The 23,854-nt window shown below is 43.7% G+C and overlaps 1 protein-coding gene across 4 annotated transcripts; it reads left to right on the forward strand.

The window, feature by feature from the left end:
• Window positions 1-3: 3 nt before the first annotated feature.
• SLC39A6 (solute carrier family 39 member 6) lies at window positions 4-23,708 on the forward strand. Of its 4 annotated transcripts, none has more exons than XM_070050277.2 (11): window positions 387-639; window positions 994-1,217; window positions 2,273-2,992; window positions 4,484-4,667; window positions 5,737-5,906; window positions 8,820-9,038; window positions 14,160-14,265; window positions 17,463-17,840; window positions 19,330-19,410; window positions 21,540-21,730; window positions 22,477-23,708. In XM_070050277.2, the coding sequence occupies exons 3-11, from the start codon at window positions 2,282-2,284 to the stop codon at window positions 22,627-22,629; spliced, it is 2,193 nt and encodes a 730-aa protein (XP_069906378.2). In that variant the 5' UTR covers window positions 387-639; window positions 994-1,217; window positions 2,273-2,281; the 3' UTR covers window positions 22,630-23,708. The 4 variants fall into 4 exon arrangements, with proteins under 4 accessions (XP_008259433.3, XP_069906378.2, XP_069906380.2 ...); XM_070050279.2 differs by having other exon boundaries at window positions 465-639; window positions 989-1,217; XM_008261211.5 differs by lacking the exon at window positions 994-1,217 and having other exon boundaries at window positions 4-639.
• The last annotated feature ends 146 nt before the right edge of the window (window positions 23,709-23,854 follow it).

Raw genomic sequence — 23,854 nt, forward strand, 5'->3', positions numbered from 1 at the left:
GGGGAGTTCTCCATCCGCCTCCAGCTCGCATCTCCTCGGCCGAAGCTCAGCGCGCGGTGCAGGCTCGGCTGGCGTAGCCCAGGACCCTCGAGAAGGAGCCGAGCTCGGTCCAGGGCGAGGTCAGGGACGTCCCGCCGCCCCTCACGGCCCGGCTCCTGGCAGCAGACGGAACTGGCCCGGGAAGCCTTGGCGAGCGTGTCTCGGGCCTCAGAGAAGCGCAGGGGTGCGGAGGGGCTCAAAGAAAGGCGCATCCGCATCGCGCCAGCACCTCCGGCTCCGCGCCCTGCCTCCGCCCGCCCTTGCGAGCCCCGCGCGCGAAGCCCAGACCCGCGTGCGGAGCCGGCGCTCCCAGGCCGCACTGCGCATGCCCGGCGGTGTGGGCTGGAGGAGGCGGTGGTCCAGGCTGCGCGCCGCGCGCGGGGCGGTAATTACCGATTGTCCTCCTTCTCCCGAGACGCGAGGGCGCGGCGGCGCGGCCGGGCTGAGGGGCGGCGGGGCGGATGAGAAGGCCGCTTCCCCGGGCCGTGTAGCGCTGTCTCGGCGAGATCAGCACGAGCGCCTCCCGAACCCTGGGGACCGTCCGCGGGGCGCCGAGCCTGCGCGCGGGACTGGGCCGTGGGACGGCGAGGCCGCGGGGAGGTGAGTCCCACGGGCCCGGGGATGGGGCGCGGGAATCAGGGGCCCCAGCCGAGACGGCGGTCCTGAGGGCCGGACGGGCTGGCCGCAGAGTAGGGATGCCGAGGAAGCCCGCCGCCACCGCCCCCTCGCCCTGGAGAGCCGGGCTTCCCGGAGTGGGGCGCCCAGAAGGGCTTCGGGGGTCCGGCGGGGGACTTGGAGGAGACAGCTGGAGTTTTTAATGCAGTGTTCGAACGAGTGCTGCTGACGTGTTTTCAGAAGCCCTTGGCAGCCAAACGTAGTGTCCTCTTCTCCGCTGCTGCCACTCCCTTTGCTCCAAGGCCTTTCCTCAGGCTGGCTTTTTTGCCTCCAGCACAGGCCGAGGAGGAGGAGGAGATCGGCTGACGCATCCCCCGGGCCTGCCCTCGCCACCCTGCCCCTCGCCTGTTTCCAGGAAGGAGTCTTCATGCTTCCCCTCAGCCTCTAAGAGGGAGTTGCCCACACACCTCAGGCCCCGAAAGTTCTTCTTTGAGGAGTCCAGCCCTGCCGCTGGGGGCCTCCACCGTGGAGAGCCAGGCTTGTGCAGCGCCTGAGTTTAACCGGTACTTCCACAGATGCTCGTGTGTGCTCATTCACCTTGCAGAATAGGTATCTCGGGTTCTCCAGGGTGAGGCGGTGAACGCTAGAGTCTCCCGCTCCAAAGAACAACTGAAAGTGATAGCACTGGGTTGCCCCAGTGCTCTTCCTCGGTCCTGATTTTTGCAGAGACATGAGTTTGGTCCATCACCCTCCACCACTGGTGCAGGACTTCTGCTGGGTCCCGAGCTAGCCATGCATCCTCTTACCTGACTGTACTTTCCTCTGCTTAACTGAATTCTGCTTTCCAGGCCCCAACTCCTGCGCTAACTCTTTGGGGCTTGGGCCTTTGGTTGCAAACACTCATGTGGAAATTATGTCTATGATGAAAGTTTCACTGGCTTGACATAAAAATGACATAGTGTCTCGTGAGGTTTAATTTATTTGAACTGTCACCAGGTACTTCGAAAGAATAAGGTAAGTCTGTATTGGCATGAAAACATGTCGAATTCATTGTTTAGTGGGGAAAAAGTTTGTTTGCTGATAATAAAGAGCACATCTATTTGAGTATGCATAGACAATATCCTGAGGGATTCAGAGCCTTTGAGGAGTAGATTGGTGGGAAAGGAACCTTAAATGCATTTGTGAATAATGAGTGTATTTGTTTAAGAAAAACTTTAAATGTGAATTCTGAGGTGATCACTTCTACTTTTTTGGTGTTAAAAGATTCTTTTATGAGTTGATGGTGATGGTGGAGGTAGTTGGGATTTGTTTTGTTTTGATTCATTATTTTCAGCACAATTCACAGTTTGTTGCCTGGATGGCTGTGGCCATGTGGCTCACTTCCCTTCTCTAAATTAGTGTTGGCTTTACTGTACTTTTTGTCACAGTCCTAGCACTCAGCTGTTCTACCACTGCTTCCTGTGTTTCAGCGATGCAAGGCTTCTGGTTCTCTATATCTGCACTTCATACAATGCTCTGTAGATTGCAACTGTTTATAGACATCAGTTTTCAGCATGAGGTTTCTTAATTCATGTTGTTTTTAGGAGGGAAGTCAAGGAATTTTCCCCCTCTTTTCTAGGAAGGTCCAATGGCGAGGAATTTATCTGTTATCTTGATCCTGACCTTCACGTTTTCATTCACAAATCCCCTTCATGAACTGGAATCAGCTGCTTTCCCTCAGACCACTGAGAAAAGTAATGGCAATTGGGAATCTGGCATTAATATTGACTTGGCAGTTACCGCACGACGACATCATCTACAACAACTTTTCTATCGCTATGGAGAAAATAATTCCTTGTCTGTTGAAGGGTTCAAAAAATTGCTTCAGAATATAGGCATAGATAAGGTTAAAAGAATCCATATACACCATGACCATGAGCGTCACTCTGACCACAGTCATCACCCTCACCGGAACCGGGCTGCTTCCAATAAAAACAGTCGCAAAGCTCTTTGCCCAGACCGTGACTCTGAGAGTTCAGGTAAAGACTCTAGAAACAGCCAGGGAAAAGGATCTCACCGCCAGGAACGGACTAATGGTCGGAGGAATGCCAAGGAGGGTGTAAGTGAAGTGACCTCCACTGTGTACAATGCTGTCTCTGAAGGAACTCACTTTCTGGAGACGATAGAGACTCCAAAATCTGGAAAACCCTTCCCTAAAGATGGAAGCAGGTCCACTCCACCCAGTGTCACACAAAAGAGCCGGGTGGGCCGGTTGGCTGGGAGGAAAACCAATGAATCTGCAAGTGAGCCCAGGAAAGGCTTTATGTATTCCAGAAACACGAATGAAAATACTCAGGAGGTGAGAGAAATGCTGTTTGTTACGTTACGGCACCTGCTTGTCAGTTCTGTCATTGCAACTCTAGTTCTGGTTGTGAGGAGTTTAAAGTGAGGATAAAACTGATGTTATTGAAAAGCAAATTTTGCTAGCTTCTCAGCTAGGCACTTGGCTCCAAGTGTGCCTGCTATGTCATAAGCATTCCTTATACAGGTCTTGGGAGATAGTTCTCTGGAGAGAATAGTGCCTGCTAAACTTTTTGTAACATAGATGTAAAATATTTACAGGAAGATATCAAGGGTTTTGTTTTGTTTTGTTTTTTGGAGAAAACTATTAAAGGTGAATATTAATAAAAGGTAGAAAATGGAGGATTGGAAAAGCAGAAGTTAGAATCCATGTTCTAGGGAAAGGTGTGTTCAAAGACCCTGAAGAATGCTGAGAGGAGCAGAGAGGTCTCCTTAGCAAAGGATCACAGAGGCTTTGTAAAGATTGATATTGGAGCAGCTACCAAGAACATCATCCTGGACAAGTGAGAAGTCTGGCACGTGAGGTTTTGTGTTCATTCGCTTTTTCTAGACTAGACTTCCACACTGTCCAAAATTCACCTTGACTGAGAGAAGTCAAGAACAAGGAATTAGATGGTATACCTTAATCAGTACTGAAGTACTTCATTCAAATGAGAACATGACTGTTCCAATTCTACTAATGGTAAATGGTCAGCCCTAGCAACACCAGTGATGAAGTTTGTTCTAATTCTGGCTGAGAACTTATGGGAGTATAAAGTAGAAGGTGAGAAACAGGTACTATGGGCAGGGTTTGTGGTTTGTTTTTTTTTGTTTTTTTTTTTTTTTTGCAGGCTGAGGACTTTAAGTTGCATAAAGGAGCTTCTCTTCAAACTAAACTTGTCATGCAATTAAATTGTTGAAAACATCTGCCTGCCAGTACAGGTTTATTTTATTAGCAGCCTTGCCTTCCACAAGAGCAGTCCATATAATTTAATATTCTCTCATTGTAGAGCATTTTTCTCCAGGTATGTAAACAGAACTGAGCTAGGTTTTTGCAAGTAGGTCATTGCTGAAAGAACATGTCTTGGGCTTGTCGAGGCTAAGTAGGGTAGCGTTAATCTTAAAACAACATATTTCTCAATCTCTAATGAATCCCATTTTGAAATTAAAGCTCATTTCCTTAGCCGGTTTATACAATGTGTTAACTGGCTTGTGAATCTCTATTCATCCCCAGACTTGTTCCACATGAAGCTTTCCCCCGTAGGTGAGTTGTGATGTAAGTGCTTCTCCCAAGAAGTAGGCAGAAGAAGGTGCGATGCCATCATTGTGACACAGTATTTCCAAGTAGCTTGTAGCAAGTTCCAAAGTACTCAAAACAAAAGTTGCTTTTAATTTGCATTAGCTTAAATAAATAGCTTTAGTGAGGAAAGGGTGTTATCATCCACCTACTTTTTGGGATTCTGTGTTGGGAATACCTGTTATTTGATTTTCACTGCTTTGTTTCCTTCAGTGTTTCAATGCATCAAAGCTGCTTACGTCACATGGCATGGGTATACAGGTTCCGCTGAACGCTACAGAGTTCAACTTTCTCTGCCCAGCCATCATCAATCAAATTGATGCTAGATCTTGTCTGATTCATACAACGAGTGAAAAGAAGGCTGAAATCCCTCCAAAGACCTATTCTTTACAAATAGGTAGAATCACTTTTTTTAAATATAAAAATAACTTCCAGTTATTTATGTTGTATTTGTCCTTATATTTGCATCAACCTATTCATTTTTTTTGCATAGTTTCAAAATATCATCTCAGTTGTTTTCTGCCATAAATGTGAAGGACGAAAGTAAGCATGTGTAGCCCCACATTTAAAATAAAAGAACAGAAAATAAAACTCAGATTATGACTTGTCAGCCATCCTACAAGAGGTTTCAGTATCACCTGAAATTGCTGTGGGTTAATCCACTGCTTGGGATACCTGCATCCCATATCAGAGTGCCGATTCCTGTCCTGGCTGCTCCACTTCTCATCTAGCTTCCTACTAATATGCCCAAGAAGACAGCCCCAGGTACTTGGGGCTGCCACCAACATAGGAGACCTGGATGGCATTCCAGGCTCATGGCTTCTGCTGGGGCTAGCTCCAGCTGTTTCCAGCATTTGGGAAGTGAACCAGCAGGTGGAAGATCTCTTTCTTTGTCACTCTGCTTTTTAAGTAAATAAGTCTTTTTAAAAAATCAGCTGAAATTTGGCTTTTTATATTGTTACACTGTTTGGCTTACGAGCCTGATTCTGGTATGTTCTTACTGGTAAGTGACAGAATAAACCTTGCCGTTGTGTAGGGTCACATTGCCCAAGTGATGCAATAAGGAAGAAATAATTGTTTACTGAGTAGATTACTGAGTTCCTAGTTTCATTCTCTCTCCCCCACCATCTCTCTCTTTCTCGCTCTCTCTTTTAACTTTGTCCTCTCTTTCATAATTTAGCTGTTAAGAGAGTCTGAAAGTTCAGTTTCCAAGTGACTAGAGTTGATCCTTGGCAGCTTCCCAACACACACCCACTGCGACCCCATCTGAAGAACTTTCCAGTAGCTAACCTTACATGGGGGATTCTGTAGTGCCAGCCAGATTGTTAATTTGAGCCTGCAGCAGGTTTTCTGATTATCGTGCTATTGCCACAGTCCTATTTGTGTTGAACATGTTTCTTTAGCTTCTCTCCAAAAGTCTTACAACATTTATCGATTGTGATTTTCCTTTCTGCTTTGTTTGACAGCCTGGGTTGGTGGCTTCATAGCCATTTCCATCATCAGTTTCCTATCTTTGCTGGGAGTTATTTTAGTGCCTCTCATGAACCGGGTGTTTTTCAAATTTCTTCTAAGTTTCCTTGTGGCACTGGCTGTTGGGACATTGAGTGGTGATGCATTTTTACACCTTCTTCCTCATGTAAGTACAGTCAATTTTCTGTTATTATTTGATAGAAATGTGGGATTTTTTTAATACTAGATTAGTTTCAATATGTTATAGATTTTACAATAGAATTCTTTCTATCAGTATGTTAGAAATTTGGTTTAGGAAAGTTGATTTTAAAATGCATTTGGTGCCGTCACCGTGGCTCACAAGGCTAATCCTCCGCCTGTGGTGCCAGCACCCCAGGTTCTAGTCCTGGTTGCTCCTCTTCCAGTCCAGCTCTCTGCTGTGGCCCTGGGAAGGCAGTGGAGGACAGCCCAAGTCCTTGGGCCCTGCACCAGCATGGGAGACCAGGAAGAAGAACCTGGCTCCTGGCTTCGGATCAGTGCAGCGCACTGACCATAGCGGCCATTTGGGGGGTGAACCAACGGAAAGGGAAGACCTTTCTCTCTGTCTCTCTCTCTCTGTCTAACTCTGCCTGTCAAAAAAAAAAATACATTTGGTAACTGAAAGCTACATTTTAGTGCTGGATCTTAATATATGTGCATGTGTTTTTCTTATATCTTTAAGGGTACTTACTATACCAACTAATTTCACTTTTTGGAACCCACTTAGTAAAAGGAGACAAATTTTGCTCAGATATTAGTACTGTGGCAGACTGCAGCAGGTTGAATCTTCTGCTTACCTGTTAGTGTAATTGCCTTAAGAATAAAATTATGTGACCTATCAGGTTTTCCAGAGTTGAATTTATGTGTGTGTGTAGAGATTTACACTTCATGACACAAGAGAATCTTAAACAACTTAGGTAAAGTGAATTTACTTTCCCATGAAATATTTGGGATCGGTGCTCAGGCAGGAAATATTTGGTCTCATATTTTAAATTTCCCTTAGGGGCTGGCGCTGTGGCATAGCGGGTTATGCTGCCACCTGCATCGCTGGCATCCCATAAGGGGCCAGTTTAAATGCCTGCTGCTCCACTTCCAATCCAGCTCCCTGCTAATGTGCCTGGGAAAGCAGCAAAGGTTAACCCAAGTGCTTGGGCCCCTGAACCCATGAGGGAGACCTGAATGAAGCTTCTGGCTCCCGGCTTCAGTCTGGCCCAGCCCTGGCCATTGTGGCCATATGGGGAGTGAACCAACCAATGGAAGGCTTCTCTGTCTCTGCCTCTGCCTCTCCCTCTCTATAACTCTGCCTTTCAAATAAATAGATAAATCTTTGAAAAAAAAAAAAAGGCCGGCACCACGGCTCACTAGGCTAATCCTCCGCCTTGCAGCGCCTGCATACCGGGTTCTAGTCCCAGTCGGGGCACCGGATTCTGTCCCAGTTGCCCCTCTTCCAGGCCAGCTCTCTGCTGTGGCCCGGGAGTGCAGTAGAGGATGGCCTGAGTACTTGGGCCCTGCACCCCATGGGAGACCAGGAGAAGCACCTGGCTCCTGCCATCGGATCAGCGCGGTGCGCCAGCCGCGGCGGCCATTGGTGGGTGAACCAACGGCAAAAGGAAGACCTTTCTCTCTGTCTCTCTCTCACTGTCCACTCTGCCTGTCAAAAAAAAAAAAAAAAAAGTGCCCTTGGAGGTTTTCAGAAGAGCCCTACAAATCTCTTATTCCATTCAGTAGTGAAAGAAAAGCATCTTTCTGTGACTAGCTCCCCAGCCACCAGGTGGCAGATGTCCAGGAATACCTGGTAGGCAGATTTGCACATGCATGGGGTTTACCCTGTGATCCCCAGTTCTCCCCTCCGTTAGTGTGCTCCACAACTGATATAGTTACTATTGTACTGTGCTGCGGGGTACTTAGACAGTGCACCTGGGTCGTGGGTACCTACCAGGGCCTGAAACTACACGCAGAAAAGGCTAGTATGATGACTCTGGTTTGGGCTTTATAGTTAGGAGTATAAGCAGTAGATATTATGGGACTGTGAGTTCTGGCAGTTGCCTGTTATTTATGGCTGTGGTAACTTGTCCAACACCAGAAACACTCACTGCCGATGCATACATATTAAGCAAGTCGTTGGGGAACGTGCCTGTCTTTTTTTTTTTTTTTTTTTTTTTTTTTTTTTTTTGACAGGCAGAGTGGACAGTGAGATGAGAGAGAGAGACAGAGAGAAAGGTCTTCCTTTGCCGTTGGATCACCCTCCAATGGCCGCCGCTGCAGCCGGCGCACCGCGCTGATCCGATGGCAGGAGCCAGGATCCAGGTGCTTTTCCTGGTCTCCCATGGGGTGCAGGGCCCAAGCACCTGGGCCATCCCCCACTGCACTCCCTGGCCATAGCAGAGAGCTGGCCTGGAAGAGGGGCAACCGGGACAGAATCCGGCGCCCCAACCGGAACTAGAACCCGGTGTGCCGGCGCCGCAAGGTGGAGGATTAGCCTATTGAGCCACGGCGCCGGCTCTTTTTTTTTTTTTTAAGATTTATTTATTTATTTGAAAGGCAGAGGTAGAGAGAGAGAGAGAGAATCTTCCATCCTCTGGTTCATGCCCCAGATGGCCACAGCTGCCAAAGCTGGGCCGATCCAAAATCAGGAGCCAGGAGCTTCTTCCAGGTCCTTGGCCCATCTTCTGCTGCTTTCACAGGCCATAACAAAGAGCTGCATCAGAAGTAGAACAACTAGGACTTGAACCATTGCCCATGTGGGATGCCGGCACTGTAAGCAGCAGCTTTACCCGATATGCCACAGTGCTGGCCCTAACATGCTTGTCTTTACACTATATAGACCTATTCTGTCAAGTGCTGTAGTGTATTATGTCCATTAAGCCCTGGGTAGCTAGCTGCCTTTTGCTCATTTTTGATGTCCTAAGCCTCTCAACTCTTGAGTATACCTTAATTTAATTAAAGGATCATTAATTCTCTGGTTCTGGATGATTTCAAATTTGACTTTACTGTCTTGGCCGATTTTTCTGGCATGTGTGAAACTAAGGAATTTATAAGTTACATGTCTTTTTGTTTTTAGTCTCATGCAAGTCACCACCATAGTCATAGCCATGAAGAACCTGCGATGGAAATGAAAAGAGGGCCACTTTTCAGTCATCTGTCTTCTCAGCACATAGAGGAAAGTACCTATTTTGATTCCACATGGAAGGGTCTGACAGCTCTCGGAGGCTTGTATTTCATGTTTCTTGTTGAACATGTACTCACTTTGATCAAGCAATTTAAAGACAAGAAGAAAAAGGTAAGAAAAAGCATACTGAGTACTTACACTGTGTATCAGACATGTATTTAAAGTCTAACCAGATTGTTGAGTAGCTTGTGCATTTTTAAGAGGGTGTTCAGTACACTTGAGGGGCTTTTTGGTCCCAGAGTTATTGGGACCAAATTCTTGTAGAGCAGTCCTGTATCCTGATAACCCTGGAGGCTTCCATCCTCAGTATTTCCTTGAAACTCACAAGCAGGTAAGAGACAAGGATAAACATCTGTATAGATGACCCAACCAGTGCAGGCAGGAACATCCTGGATACACCATCAGTATTGATGGGTGGTTGTGATTAATTTGTATTTTCACTCAGTAGCTGAATGTTCTGTTTTGTTTCAAAGGGTATGTGGCTTTCATAGGCTTGCCTTTTTTGCACACTGGACTGGAAAATTGTATGAAGCCGAATAGTAGGTAGGCTCTTTATTTATGGTAAAAATTTCTTTGCATTGCCTGTGGTTATCTACCTTTTCCAGTCTGATGTGATCAGGCAAGGCAGTCAAAAGACTGTTGGAAGGAGACTTTATGACACTTTAATTTAAAATATCTGTACGCTCATACTCTAGTCATTTGCTGTTGAGCAGGATTTTCTTTGAGTTGGAATTGTGTTTTATTCTTTTCCCCTTTTTTTCTTTTTATAGCTGTGCTACATTTTATCTACAATTTCCAGTTTGGCTTCTCTAAAATTGAACAAGAAATTACACACTTGTAAAGTCATTCTGTGTGTAGAAACTAGATTTTTAAAAATTTTAAAGATTTTATACAATGGTTGCCTTACATACTTTGATTCCCCCCCCCCCCTTTTTTTTAAGCAACTTACCTTGGAATCTTTTAAAAGCATTCAACTTACATATTCATAGAAGTAACTTCTCACCATGGTTTCATAGTTTAAGCAACGTGTAATTAAATTATGCAATCATAATAACAAGTATAGCTAGCATGAAGAGGTTTGAAACGTAATGCAGTTGATTCTTGCTGGTTGTAGAGCTCACCGTGGGAAGCAGGAGAGCGTGTGTGAACAGGGGAGTGACCTGCCAAGCATCCTATGATTTCACATTCACTATAATCCCTAACTGCTAAGTTTGAATGCTCTGTTTAGTAGACCGAAATTTAGATGGAAGAAGTAGTATAAAAATAGCTTATTCATTCTTGGTCTCAGAAGTCATTTTTCATGCTACAGTTGTGGCAGTTGCACCTTGGGCTGGTTTGAGAATATATCCTATTTCTTTGTGTTCTCTGGGATTGTTCTGACCTTTGAAAAACAATGATGGGTTTTTAGAGGACTTGGGGATTGATTTTTTTTTTTTTTTTTTTTTTGCTGTATTTCTGTATTTTGCTGTATTTAAAAATTCTAAATTCAGTTTAGTTTTCAAATTTTACTTAAAGATAGCTTTTCTTCCATCTAGGATTCTAAAGAGTAGTTTCTTCATTACATAATATGAAACTTTTTTTTTCCCCAGCTCTAGCTTATAACTAATTAATGAGTTGTGAAGTCAACTTGTGTCATGAACAGAATTTTTAAAAATAACTGTAAAATGCATATCTTAACTTTGTACAAATTGCATATATTACTTTGAGTTGCAATTGGAGTGTTGTACCTGAGCAAGTGCAAACAAAGGAGTAGCACACACTGATAAAATTTGATGGTTCTTTATTGCTGACGGTGGAGAGCGGACTCATGCCCTAAAGAACTATTTTTTTTTTAAAGCTTTATTTATTTGAAAGTCAGAGTTACACAGAGAGGAGAGGCAGAGAGAGAGAGAGAGGTCTTCCATCCGCTGATTCACTCCCCAATTGGCTGCAATGGTCGGAGCTGCACCAATCTGAAGCCAGGAGCTGCTTCCGGGTCTCCCACGTGGGTGCAGGGTGTCAAGGACTTGGGCCATCTTCTACTGCTTTTCCAGGCCATAGCAGAGAGCTGGATCAGAAGTGGAGCAGCTGAGTCTTCAACCAGCAATCATATGGGATGCCGGCGCTTCAGGCCAGGGCGCTAACCCATTGTGCCACAGCGCTAGCCCCCCTAAAGAACTCTTGACCCTTAAGCCCAAAGCAACAGGGTTTTTAAAGGCAAAAACCACAAAATTGGGAGGGGAACACATGGTTACTGGAGTCAAGCTAACTTAAAACCTATGTGAAACTAATAGCAATTATAATCTTGATAATGCCAGTTACAATCTTAACAATTTCAATTATAATCTTGACATTAATCCAGATATTGATTTAAATCATATGTAGGACATTGACAAATTACCTTTTTATCATTAACCCAGGGGCAGCCTTATCCACTTCCAAGCTTGAGCAATCATGTAAGGGGTTTCTATGCTTGGCCAAGTGTGAGGTAGGGGACTCCTATTGTCCGAGAGTTTTAGATCATAGTTTCAGACCAGAGTCTCATGGTGGGGGAGTGCCTTCCCAGAATGGAGTCTCCGGTGCTCTCAGACCTGTCTCACAGTGTGGGGGTGCTTTCTCAAGATGGAGTCTCAGGTGCTCCAAAATGGAGTCCCTGCTGTCCAGGTGTTACTTCAGGAGAAGTTTGATAATCTCTGTTCTAAAATAGTATCTAATATATTGTAAGCTTTTTTTTTTAAGATTTTATTTATTTATTTGAGATATAGAGTTACAGTGAGAGGGAGAGGGGTAGAGAGAGAGAGAGAGAGACAGAGAGAGAGGTCTTCCACCGCTGGTTCACTCCCCAAATGGCCACAACAGCCAGAGCTGTGCCAATGCAAAGTCAGGAGCTAGGAGCTTCCTTCACGTCTCCCACGGAAGTACAGGGACCCAAGTACTTGGGCCATCTTCTACTGCTTTCCCAGGCCATAGCAGAGAGCAGCCGGGACTAGAATTGGCACCTGTATGGGATGCTAGTGCCATGGGCAGAGGATTAACCTACTGTGCCACGGCACTGGCCCTTAATAGTTTTTAGTCTCCTTTGGTTCTCTTAAGACAAAAACAATTCATTATATGGTGTGAGTGATGGGAGCTCTTCAGGCCCACAACAGCGCATTTTACTTGGGATTTTCCCTGAGGTAACTCTGGGAGATGTTGTGTATCATTAGTTTTATGTCATTTGCCATTTATGTCCATCTGAAATCTCCACATTCAAACTGGTGTTACATCTCATAGTGGATATCTACAGTTGGACCCTTAGAATCATTCTGGAATCATTGCCTAATGAGAAATAAAGCACCAACAAAAATAACTTAAGATTCCTTCAGTTCACCCCAAAATTACCTATAATTATTTGTCATGTAAAATAAAACTTCAAAAATATATACCCTGAATTCATTTTCATAAATATTTAAGTACTGTCTCTGAGGCATCATGCTAGGATAAGTATGAAGATTTGTCTATGTGTTTGCTATTCAATAGTCTTATCACCTAAGAATAAATAGATACTTTATACTTTTGTTAGCATAAAATCTCAGGTCCTGTCATTATCAAGTAAGTTATAGTCAAAGTTACTTCAAATAAGAAATCTATTATTTGTCTGTTAATTTCCATCATTTTAAATACACTGTGTAAGCAGATTACACACAGGCACCATTGTTCTGTGGCCTTATACGACATAAATGTTGCCTGGACTCAGATAAGGATAATGTCTCAAGCACAGTATTGCAGATGCTTTGAAAAACCTTATGATAAACTCAAAACTAACTAATTGAGCCTTGTTTAAAAAAAAAAAAAGCATGTTAATGGTGTGTTTTATTTTGAGAAAGACAGAAAAAAAGATAGACAGCTCCTATTCACTAGTTCCCCAAAAGCCTGTAATGACCAGAAATGAGTCAGACTGGAGCTAAGAATGCAAATCAGGTCTCCCAAGTTACTTGAGCCCAATTCCTGAGTTACAGGAACCCAATTACTTGCGCCATCTCTGCTGTCTCCTAGGGTGTGTGTTAGCAGGGAGCTGGATCCAGGAATCAAGCCCAGGCACCCCACTAAACACTCAACGTTAAATACTCACTTTTAGTTTTAAAAACTTAAGACAGTAAGTATAGTTGTAGGTTATAAGAAGTGTGAGAAAGTATGGGGTTTCAGTTATCTAAAAGAGGCATAAAGGAAACCGAGAAGTTGATGAGCAGATGACAGAGTGCCCGAAGGAAATATCTAGCTGGTTCTAAATGGATGACCTAAGGTAGAACTTCTCAGTTTTCATGTGTGTATGAGTCATCTAGGATCTAATTAAAATCCACATTTGATTCATTAAGTCTGGGGTGTGACCTACCAGTGTGCGTTTTTCACAAGCTCCCGGAGGGATGCTGTTCTGGCATCTAAGACCACACTTAGAGTGGACTGATAGCCAACGGTGCACTGAGAAAGAGTAGGGTGTGATTTTTTTTCATTGTTGGAATGTGGGGAGGGGGTATGAATAATGAATATCACTGTATTTATTTTCCTACAGGTGATTTTTCTATTGCTTCAATATTCTCTGCAACCCTGTCCTCCCCAACCCCCCAAAGTTGAGAACTGGATCATTTTCTCCTTCTTCCCTTTTATCCCCTCCCAGTTCAGTAAGTTTGCATCTCAGTGGCCAGTACCGGCTTTGGATCTGCAGTTAGACTCAACACATTCAAGTCTTTGCAGTCTTCTTCATGGTGTTCACTTTCTTCCAGAAAATTGGCCTTGCCTGCCTACCGCAGCCTCTCTGCTTCTGATCTAAGCACCGCTCTGCCTGGTCATACAGGGAATCCTGGCCCTTATACTAGGTCATGCTGTAAGGCTAATGCGTGATACACTTCTTAGAGAAAGTGCTTTGGGTTTTAGGTACCCATCTTTTCAGTAGAGCCATTTATACAATGAAAATGGGAAACAGTGTCTGTGTGTCTCACCTTACACAGCATGTACCTGTTGGTACTAATTTGTGATTTGTGTGCATCTTACATTGCTGTGACATTTGTTACTTTCGTTTTCCACAATTATTATACCCAAGACCCTCTACTAGATGCTGTGCAAGTAAGTGCAGGCCCTTCCCTTGGATGGCTTTTATTCCTATAGAGATCTGCTATTCTGTGTCTTTTTTGTATATCTTTTACTTACCTGTTCATTTAAAGCTGTACAATAAACAGATCAGATATTGTAAAATATTGCTTTCTCTTGCTATTTTAGAATCAAAAAAAACCTGAAAGTGATGATGATATGGAGATTAAGAAGCAGTTGTCCAAGTATGAATCTCAACTTTCAACTAATGAAGAGAAAGTAGATACCGATGATCGTAAGTCCTTATGAGTGTATCTGGGGACTGGAGGGAGGTCATTGCTGGTGACCTGCAGGCAACTTGGGCTATCTAGAAGAGATGACACCATGCCCATTTGGTATGTCTTGTTTTTTTTTAATACCTCATGCTCTACATGTATTTACATTTCTTTTTCTTATCTCTGAGAAATTCAAACTCACAGAAAAATTAAGAATTCTACAAAGAATTTCCATCTCCCCTTTACTCAGATTCTTCAGTTGCTTTACTTTATTTATTTATTTATTTTAAAGATTAAATTGAAAGAGTTACACAAAGAGAGGAGAGGCAGAGAGAAAGAAAGAGATCTTCCATCTGCTGGTTCACTCCCCAGTTGGCCGCAACGGCCAGAGCAGCGCTGACACAAAGCCAGGAACCAGGAGCTGCTTCTGGGTCTCCCATGTGGGTGCAGGGGCCCAAACACTTGGGCCATCTTCTACTGCTTTCCCAGGCCATAGCAGAGAGCTGGATCGGAAATAGAGCAGCCGGGACTCAAACCTGTGCCCATACAGGATGCTGGCACTGCAGGCGGCAGCTTTACCCGTTACACCACAGCACCCGCCCCTACCACATTTATTTATTTCTCTCTCTCCACATATGCATACATTTTTTTTCCTGGATCATTTTAGGGTAAGTACTAGGCATGAGTGATGCTTCTTTACCCTAAATACTTCAGTGTATGTTTCCTAAGAAAAAGGCATTCTCATACCCTTTTAAGTTTTAACTTATTTTCATTTTATTTGAAAGGCAAAGAGAGAGAGATCTTTCATGTTGTGGTTCACTCTCTAAATATTTGCAGCAGCATAGGTGCTCAATAGTTCGTAACTGAGGGGTGGAAAAAGTTGTTGCTATTTCCAATCTGTAAGTTTCCCTGTCCACCTTATTTCTTCTGTCATACTATTTTTCTCCTAAGAGCAAGTAGAGCACTTTTACTCCTGCTCCTGCTTCCCTCTTCAGTTTTCTGAATGGACTCGTGAAATGTGTTGTCTTGGGAGGAAATAGCAGCTCCAGAACTGAATCACAGGATCAGAGATGCTCCCAAGAAAAGTAAATAGAACCAAGGAAACAGAACTTTACCATGGTATTTTAATATTCCTTGCACAAATAAATAATAAATGCTTCTCCTTATGATAGCATAATTCAGATTTTTGTGTTTCCTTGAATTTTGCCTTCCAAAAAAGAATTTATGGGGCCAGCATTGTGGTATAGCAGGTAAAGCCTCTGACACCGCCAGCATCCCATATGGTGCTGATTCAAGACCCAGCTGCTCTACTTCCAATCCATATTTCTGCTAATGTGCCTGAGAAATCAGCAAAAGATGGCCCAAGTGCTTGTACCCCTGCGCCCATGTGGGAGACCAGGAGGAAGTTCCTGGCTCGTGGCTCCAGCCTGGCCCAGCCCTGGCCATTGTGCCATTTGGGGAGTACACCAGCAGATGGAAGATCTTTCTCTCTGCCTCTGCCTCTCCCTCTCTCTAATTCTGCCTTTCAAAATAAATAAATCTTTTTTCTGGAGGGGGGGCATTGTAGTATAGTGGATAAAACTGCTGCCTGTGACATTGACATCCTATATAGGCGCTGGTTCGTGTACCAGCTGCTCTACTTCTGATCTAGCTCTCTGCTAATAGCCTGGGAAAGCAACGAAAGGTGGCCCCTGTGCTTGGGCCCCTGCCACCCACATGGGAAATCCAGATGGAATTCCAGGCTCCTGGCTTCAGCCCTGCTTAGCTCTGGATTTTGCAGCCATTTGGGGAGTGAACCAACCGATGAAGGATTTCTTTCTCTCTCTCTTTAACTCTGTCTTTCTTTCTTTTTTTTTTTTTTAATATTTATTATTATTTATTTGAAAGAGTTACAGAGAGAGAGAGAGGTAGAGAGAGAGAGGGAGAGGCCTTCCATCCACTGGTTCACTCCCCAAATGGCTGCAATGGCCGGAGCTGTGCTAATCCGAAGTCAGGAGCCAGGAGCTTCCTCTGGGTCTCCCACATGGGTGCAGGGGCCCAAGCACTTGGGCCATCTTCTACTGCCTTTCCAGGCCATAGCAGAGAGCTGGACCAGAAGAGGAGCAGCTGGGACTAGAACTGGTGCCCATATGGGATGCCGGCGCTTCAGGCCAGGGCTTTAACCCACTGTGCCACAGTGCCAACCCCTATGCCTTTCAAATAGATAAATAAATCTATTTAAAATTTTTTTTAAAAAAATGTAGAGAGAAAAAATGAAGGAAGAAACTTGAGAGTAGTTTTTTAGATTAACATTTAAAATCTATCCCTCATGTGTGAGAACATTCGATTTCTAAAATGTGTTAATACCTTTTTTTTTGGACAGGCAGAGTTAGACAGAGAGAGAGAGACAGAGAGAAAGGTCTTCCTTTCATTGGTTCACCCCGCAAATGGCTGCTACAGGCGGCACACTGTGCCGATCCAAAGCCAGGAACCAGGTGCTTCTCCTGGTCTCCCATGCGGGTGCAGGGCCCAAGCACTTGGGCTGTCCTCCACTGCCTTCCCGGGCCACAGCAGAGAGCTGGACTGGAAGAGGAGCAACTGGGACAGAATCCGGCGCCCCAACCGGGACTAGAACCCCGGGGTGCCGGCGCCCCGACCGGGACTAGAACCCGGGGTGCCAGCACCACAGGCGGAGGGTTAAGCCTAGTGAGCTGCGGCGCCGGCCCGTTAATACCTTTTGATGTTTTCCAGCAGTCATACTCTAATGAAAGTTACAAGTACACAATGGTGGTTACCAAAGGCTGGTGTGGGAAGGGGGCAGCAAGGTATGGGGAGAGGTTGATGGATGGTACTAAGTTATAGCTAGGTAGGAATAAGTTCTGGGGCTCTGTTGCACAGCAAAGTGACTATAGATAATATACTGTATTTTTCTCTATAAAAAGAAAAACAGCTAGAAGATTACATGTTTTCACCATAAAGAAATGTTAAGTGTTTGAGGAGACAGATTTACCAGTTTACCCTGACAGGACATTATTGAAATATTGCATGGTATCCCATAAATATATTCAACTTTTAGATGTATGAAATTGAATAACACTCTAATTTTAGTTCTGCAGGTGTGAGAGTTACCAGGCTTTGAGATCTGTTGTTGACTTGGTCAGTGGGAATGTTTGGACTGTGTCCAGTATATTACCAGAGCCTTCGACTTTGTCCCAATGTCCTCTGTGTTTATTCCTAGGACCTGAAGGTTATCTCCGAGCAGACTCACAGGAGCCCTCCCACTTTGATTCTCAGCAGCCAGCCATCTTGGAAGAAGAGGAGGTCATGATAGCTCATGCGCATCCACAGGAGGTCTACAATGAATATGTGCCCAGAGGGTGCAAGAATAAATGCCACTCACATTTCCATGATACACTCGGCCAGTCTGATGATCTCATTCACCACCATCACGACTACCATCATATTCTCCATCACCACCACCACCAGAACCACCACCCTCACAGTCACAGTCAGCGCTACTCTCGGGAGGAGCTGAAAGATGCTGGCATTGCCACGTTGGCATGGATGGTGATAATGGGGGATGGTCTACACAACTTCAGCGACGGCCTCGCAATTGGTATATATCTACATAGTTGTCACTTGTTGATTGACTCTGAAAATGTCTCATAAAATACCTAAGTAAATCTAAGAAACAGTAGCTTAGATTAGATAAGAATACTAGTCACTGGGACGGTGCTGCGGCTCACTAGGCTAATCCTCCGCCTTGCGGCGCCTGCACACCGGGTTCTAGTCCCGGTCGGGGCACCGCATTCTGTCCTGGTTGCCCCTCTTCCAGGCCAGCTCTCTGCTGTGGCCAGGGAGTGCAGTGGAGGATGGCCCAAGTGCTTGGGCCCTGCACCCCATGGGAGACCAGGAGAAGCACCTGGCTCCTGCCATTGGATCAGCGCAGTGCGCCGGCCGCAGCGCGCCGGCCGCAGCAGCCATTGGAGGGTGAACCAACGGCAAAGGAAGACCTTTCTCTCTGTCTCTCTCTCTCACTGTCCACTCTGCCTGTCAAAAACAACAACAACAACAACAACAACAAAAAAACAGAATACTAGTCACTTCCAAGATTATCAATTTGTTCTTTTTTGGCTACTTTAACACTGAAGTCTTCAATAAATATTAGATACAATTAAACACTTTGGAACTGTGCACTGCCCATTATTTAAATTGTAATTGTCGAAAGTTCTTAATTTGTAAGATCTTAAAATCAGCATTTAACTTGTATGGAGCATGTGTAAAAAATTTTCCCCCCATACACTGAGGTTCCCTTATCAGTAATATAAATAGCACTAAGGTACAATTATCTTTTCCATGATCTTTTTGTTACCCTAAAGAAATCTTCATATATCTGATAAGTCCAGTTACTAACTTATCTCAAAATAATTACAGAATTTTGTTATTAAATTGTTATACTACAATTGCAAGATAGTAGAATGCCTACAAATTTTAGTAACTTAGGCTAACAGGATCCATGGAAATAGTTGAAATGAGGCAGCCGAGGCCTGGAAAAGTGAAGCCACTTACCCAAGGAGGCCACTTGCTGTTTATAGCCGGGCTGAGACAAGCTCAGGCCGTGGCTCCCTGGCGGCCTGGAGTGTTCCTCCTACTCTGCCTTGTCTGCGGCAGAGGCAGACCAAGAAATGTCCGTGTGCGCAGTCGTGGTTTATAGATTGTGTCATGCATTAGCTTTTTAAAATAGAAGGAGCTGTTTGCCATATGCTGTCTTTGTGAAAGAATGAAGTGCACAAGTCTAATTGCAAGTGAATTCCTCTGAGGCAAGTGAAACGTGGTGCTCAGGACAGCAGAGTTTATTTCCAAGTTTGTATAAGATCATCCACTCATTGTGAGACATAGCTGAGCCTTCTCCTCTGTCATATTTGCTTGTGCTCTTTGGGGAAATTTAAGATTTTGTTAGAGAAGATACAGAGTTGGATGGGGAAAGTTCCGTTTTTTTACAGCCAAAATATGCTTTGCTTCTGTTAACTCATTTTGTATGCTAATAAATTTAAAAACACACAAAACAATATGGTCAGATTTTTTTTGAACTATTTTTCACACAGGTGCTGCTTTTACTGAAGGTTTATCAAGTGGCTTAAGTACTTCTGTTGCTGTGTTTTGTCACGAGCTGCCTCATGAATTAGGTAAGGGAACCATTTAACTGTATTTTCCAGATGAGTGAACTGTTGCCATGTCCCTGAACTTTGCTAATGAGTATTCCAGCAAGCTTCATAGCGTCCCTGCCTTCTCAGAAGTCTCCCGACCTGCTTGGCATTGTTTCTCACCAGAATTCCTTTTTATTGATAACGACAAATTTGATTAATTTTTATTTGTTTGAAAGAGGGAGACAGAGCTCTCCCATCTGCTGTTCCACTCCCCAGATGCCCGCAGCAGCTGGGGCTGAGTCTGGTCAAAATCTGAAGTGGGGAACTGAGTCCAGGTCCCCTCTGTGGGTGACCAGAGATCCAGCTACTTGAGCCATCATTTGCTGACTCCCAGGGTACATGAACGGGAAGGTAGAAATTGGGAGTGGAACTAGGACTCAGACCCAGGCACTCTAATATGGGATTCAGATGTTGTAAGTGGCATCTTAACTGCTAGGCCAAATGCCTACCTCTCCAGCCAGAATTCTGACCCTGCAAGTACACAGTTGCCTCTATGGTGTTGCCAAAGTGCCTGGGCCCCTTCTGTCTTCTTCCCTTCCAAGTAGCTTCCTATACCAGCACCCAGATGCCATCACTGATCATGTCACTGTGAATAGACTTCAGAATACAAAAGAATCGTCTTCCACTGAAATTGGCGCTGAAGAAAAGGGAAGTTTGATGAGTTACATATTAATATTGTTCTTCCCTGGTTGTTCTGGATCCAAGTTCATGTCCTTATTTTCCTTCTTAGAGACATGTTTGTTCACACATATACCCCTGACATCATTTTCCCTTGTTCCTTGTTGGTGTTCACTCACCCGAAAAGCCTCTCGCTAGCAGATGTTGTGATGCAGTGAGCTGAGCCCACTGGTTCAAGTCTCAGCTACTAAGTGCTTCCAATCCAGCTTCCTACCACCGTGCCTGGGAGGCTACAGATGATGGTTCAAGCATTTGGGTCTCTGACACCCACGCTGGAGACCTGAATGGAGTTCTTGGCTCCTGGCTTCGGCCTGGCCTAGCCCTGGCTGTTGTGGGCATTTGGGAAGCAAACCACAGGATGGAAGATAATTTTCTCACTCACTCAATCAGTCTCTCTCTGATGGAACAAGGACATAAGCCTCAACCATTCTTTATTTATTTGAAAGTCAGTTACACAGAGAGAGAAGGAGAGGCAGAAAGAGAGGTCTTCCATCTGCTGGTTCACTCCCCAATTGACCCCAACGACCGGATCTGTGCTGATCCAAAGCCAAGAGCCAGGAGCTTCCTCCGGGTCTCCCACGCGGGTGCAGGGGCCCAAGGACTTGCGCCATATTCCGCTGCCTTCCCAAGCCATAGCAGAAAGCTGGATCGGAAGTGAAGCAGGTGGGACTCAAACCAGTGTCCATATGGGATGCCAGCACCCCAGGTGGCGGCTTTACCCCCTATGTCACAGCACCGGCCCCCCTCATTAATTCTTAATTAAGGATTGCTTTTTTTTTTTTTTTTTTTTTTTGACAGGCAGAGTGGACAGTGAGAGAGAGAGAGAGAGAGAGAAAGGTCTTCCTTTTGCCATTGGTTCACCCTCCAATGGCCGCCGCAGCCGGCGCACTGCGGCCGGCGCACTGCGCTGATCCGATGGCAAGAGCCAGGTGCTTCTCCTGGTCTCCCATGGGGTGCAGGGCCCAAGCACTTGGGCCATCCTCCACTGCCCTCCCGGGCCACAGCAGAGAGCTGGCCTGGAAGAGGGGCAACTGGGACAGAATGCAGTGCCCCTCCGGGACTAGAACCCGGTGTGCCTGCGCCAGCAGGCGGAAGATTAGCCTATTGAGCTGTAGCACCGGCCGGATTGCCTTTATTATTTGCTGATCATTTCTTGTGTGTTTTCTACTCTTCCCTCTCTGTTGCCAGTTATAAGCTCCTTGAAGACAGTGCCAGAGCACAATCAAAAAAAGATACCTTAGTTTATAAAGCTGATAATGCGATTCACACTGCCGTAGTCCTGGGTGATTATTAGTTTTATTTTGTTTTTTTTTTTTTTTTTTTTTTTTTTTGAAATTAGAGGATTTTCTTAAATCTGGGACACCTTTGGGTCTTTATCTTAAAAACAATGTCATAATTTCTTTATCCTCATTTTTCATTTCTTGTTACAGGTGACTTTGCTGTTTTACTAAAGGCCGGCATGACTGTTAAGCAAGCTGTGCTTTATAACGCCCTCTCAGCCATGCTGGCGTATCTGGGAATGGCAACTGGAATTTTCATTGGTCATTATGCTGAAAATGTTTCTATGTGGATATTTGCACTTACTGCTGGCTTGTTCATGTATGTTGCTCTGGTAGATATGGTAAGTTTTTAAGAAGTCAAATTAGATTATTGACTAACAATAAAATGGAGAAAATATTCAATAAAAATTTCATTGTAAAAGAATGTTTTAGGTTCTATGAAGCATGATGAAATTATTCAAGAAGATCCACCCTCTACGGAGAGCAGACTCAGTGCTCAGGCAGTGAGTTGTCTAGAGAGCTTTGGCACACCTTGCACAAGCCACATGGTGTTGTGTACCACAGGCTATGTGTACCTCAGAATGCTTAACATTTTCTTACTAATCAACGAAAGAGTCAAATCCTTTCTTCACCAAGGTCCACATAATAATCCCAGCCAATCTTATTGCTAAAATTATATTTTATATAAAATATTTTTATATTTTAAAAATATATTTCATATGTTTATATATATATTTTATGCAGTATTTTGAGCTAAAGCTGTGCCATGTGTTAAATTCAGTTCAGATAGTAGAAGGCAGTACCTGAAACAGAAAATCAACAGAAATAAACATAGCTTTCTATTTTACAGTAGAGCAAACTGGACCAGTAAAAATTTTTGCTTGGTTAGAAGACCATGAATAATTAATCATTCATTAAACCATTAGGAGTTGCTGTGTGACATTAGACATTATCAGCTAGAGTCAGTCTGATGTAATTGTGTTCTCAGGAATTGACCCAGAGTGTATACCCAGTAACAAATACAGCTAGTCTAGTATACTGCAGGCAGGTCTGAAAACTTAAATGTTATCTTTTGTTTTTTCTTAAGGTACCTGAGATGCTACACAATGATGCTAGTGACCACGGATGTAGCCGATGGGGATATTTCTTTCTACAGAATGCTGGGATACTTTTAGGCTTCGGAATTATGTTACTTATTTCCATATTTGAACATAAAATTGTGTTTCGTATTAATTTCTAAAGGGCCTAAGTGCTAAAGTAGCTTTAAAACATTGCGGTCTGTAGTTTGACTAGGTCACAGAGAAATGAATTTGTGTGCTGTGATACACAGCATTTAAAGTCAGTGGGTTTTGTGATTTTTTGTATTGAATATTGCTGTTTGTTATGCTTATAAGGTCAGGTATGTTGCTAACATAAAGGTACGTTTTAATATTTAAGTTATTCTGTTTTGGAAATATAAGCTATATGTGCAATCCACCAATATTACCAGTTTATTTTATAAACAAGAGATTTGGCATGACTTGTGTATATTTCAGGAAAAATGTCTAATACTTTATCTAAAACTAATTCCCATCTTGGATTTTGGGCATCTGAAGAAATGCTAGTGTTGAGGACTAAGAATGTACATGAACAGCAAGATACCAGTAAAGCTCATACTGAATTTAAGGTACCAGAAAAGGATGAAAGAAGGATCAGAGAATTTAGGAAGTGTAAATTTCTTTTAAAAAAATCACAGAAGTGGCTACAGTGTACAGGGAGCATTTTTTAGATTAAGTAAAAAAAAAAAAAAAGGCAAATAAACATTGTGTAAGGGTATTAATATTCCTGTAAAACACAGTGAGCACTTACCACATTTTGTTGTACATTTGATTTTGTGTTAAGTGTAGAAAACTTAGTTTTTATCTAGAAAAATCTAAGTATATTTAAATAATTCAGACAGTTTACCAGTTGAACAAGAAATTGGAATTTTAAAATATTTGTGTGGAGATACACCAGATGAGTATAATGAGTAAGTCTTTGTATTACCAGATTTAGTGATCACCAAGTTGAATATTGCCAAATGGTATATAATTGGGTATACTGCCTATCAGGTTTACAAAATGTCGGAGTATTAAAACTTGGATCTATGTTAGGAGTAAAACCATTCTGAGTAAAATTTGAATTCTTAGATTTAAAAAGTGCTTTGGTATCTTCCAGTGTTGTCTTTGTGAGCAATTTTCATTTGTCATTTTATATATAGTACTGTAGAAATACTAGGGCTGTCTGTGGCTTTCTCTAGATGTTACTTTTCTACGAAATAAATTCCTTATGTCAGCTTAATTTCACACATCTTGTTTTCTTTTTTATTTTAGCCAGTCTTAACAATCTTTTAAGTGTGCAGTTCAGTAGTTTCGAGTATATTCACATTGCATAATGGATTTCCAGAATGTTTTCAGTGTGAAAACTGAAACATTGTTCTCATTCCT

This window comes from Oryctolagus cuniculus, chromosome 10 (assembly GCF_051225735.1).
Source record: "Oryctolagus cuniculus isolate XC-2025 breed Fujian yellow rabbit chromosome 10, ASM5122573v1, whole genome shotgun sequence".
NCBI lineage: Eukaryota > Metazoa > Chordata > Mammalia > Lagomorpha > Leporidae > Oryctolagus > Oryctolagus cuniculus.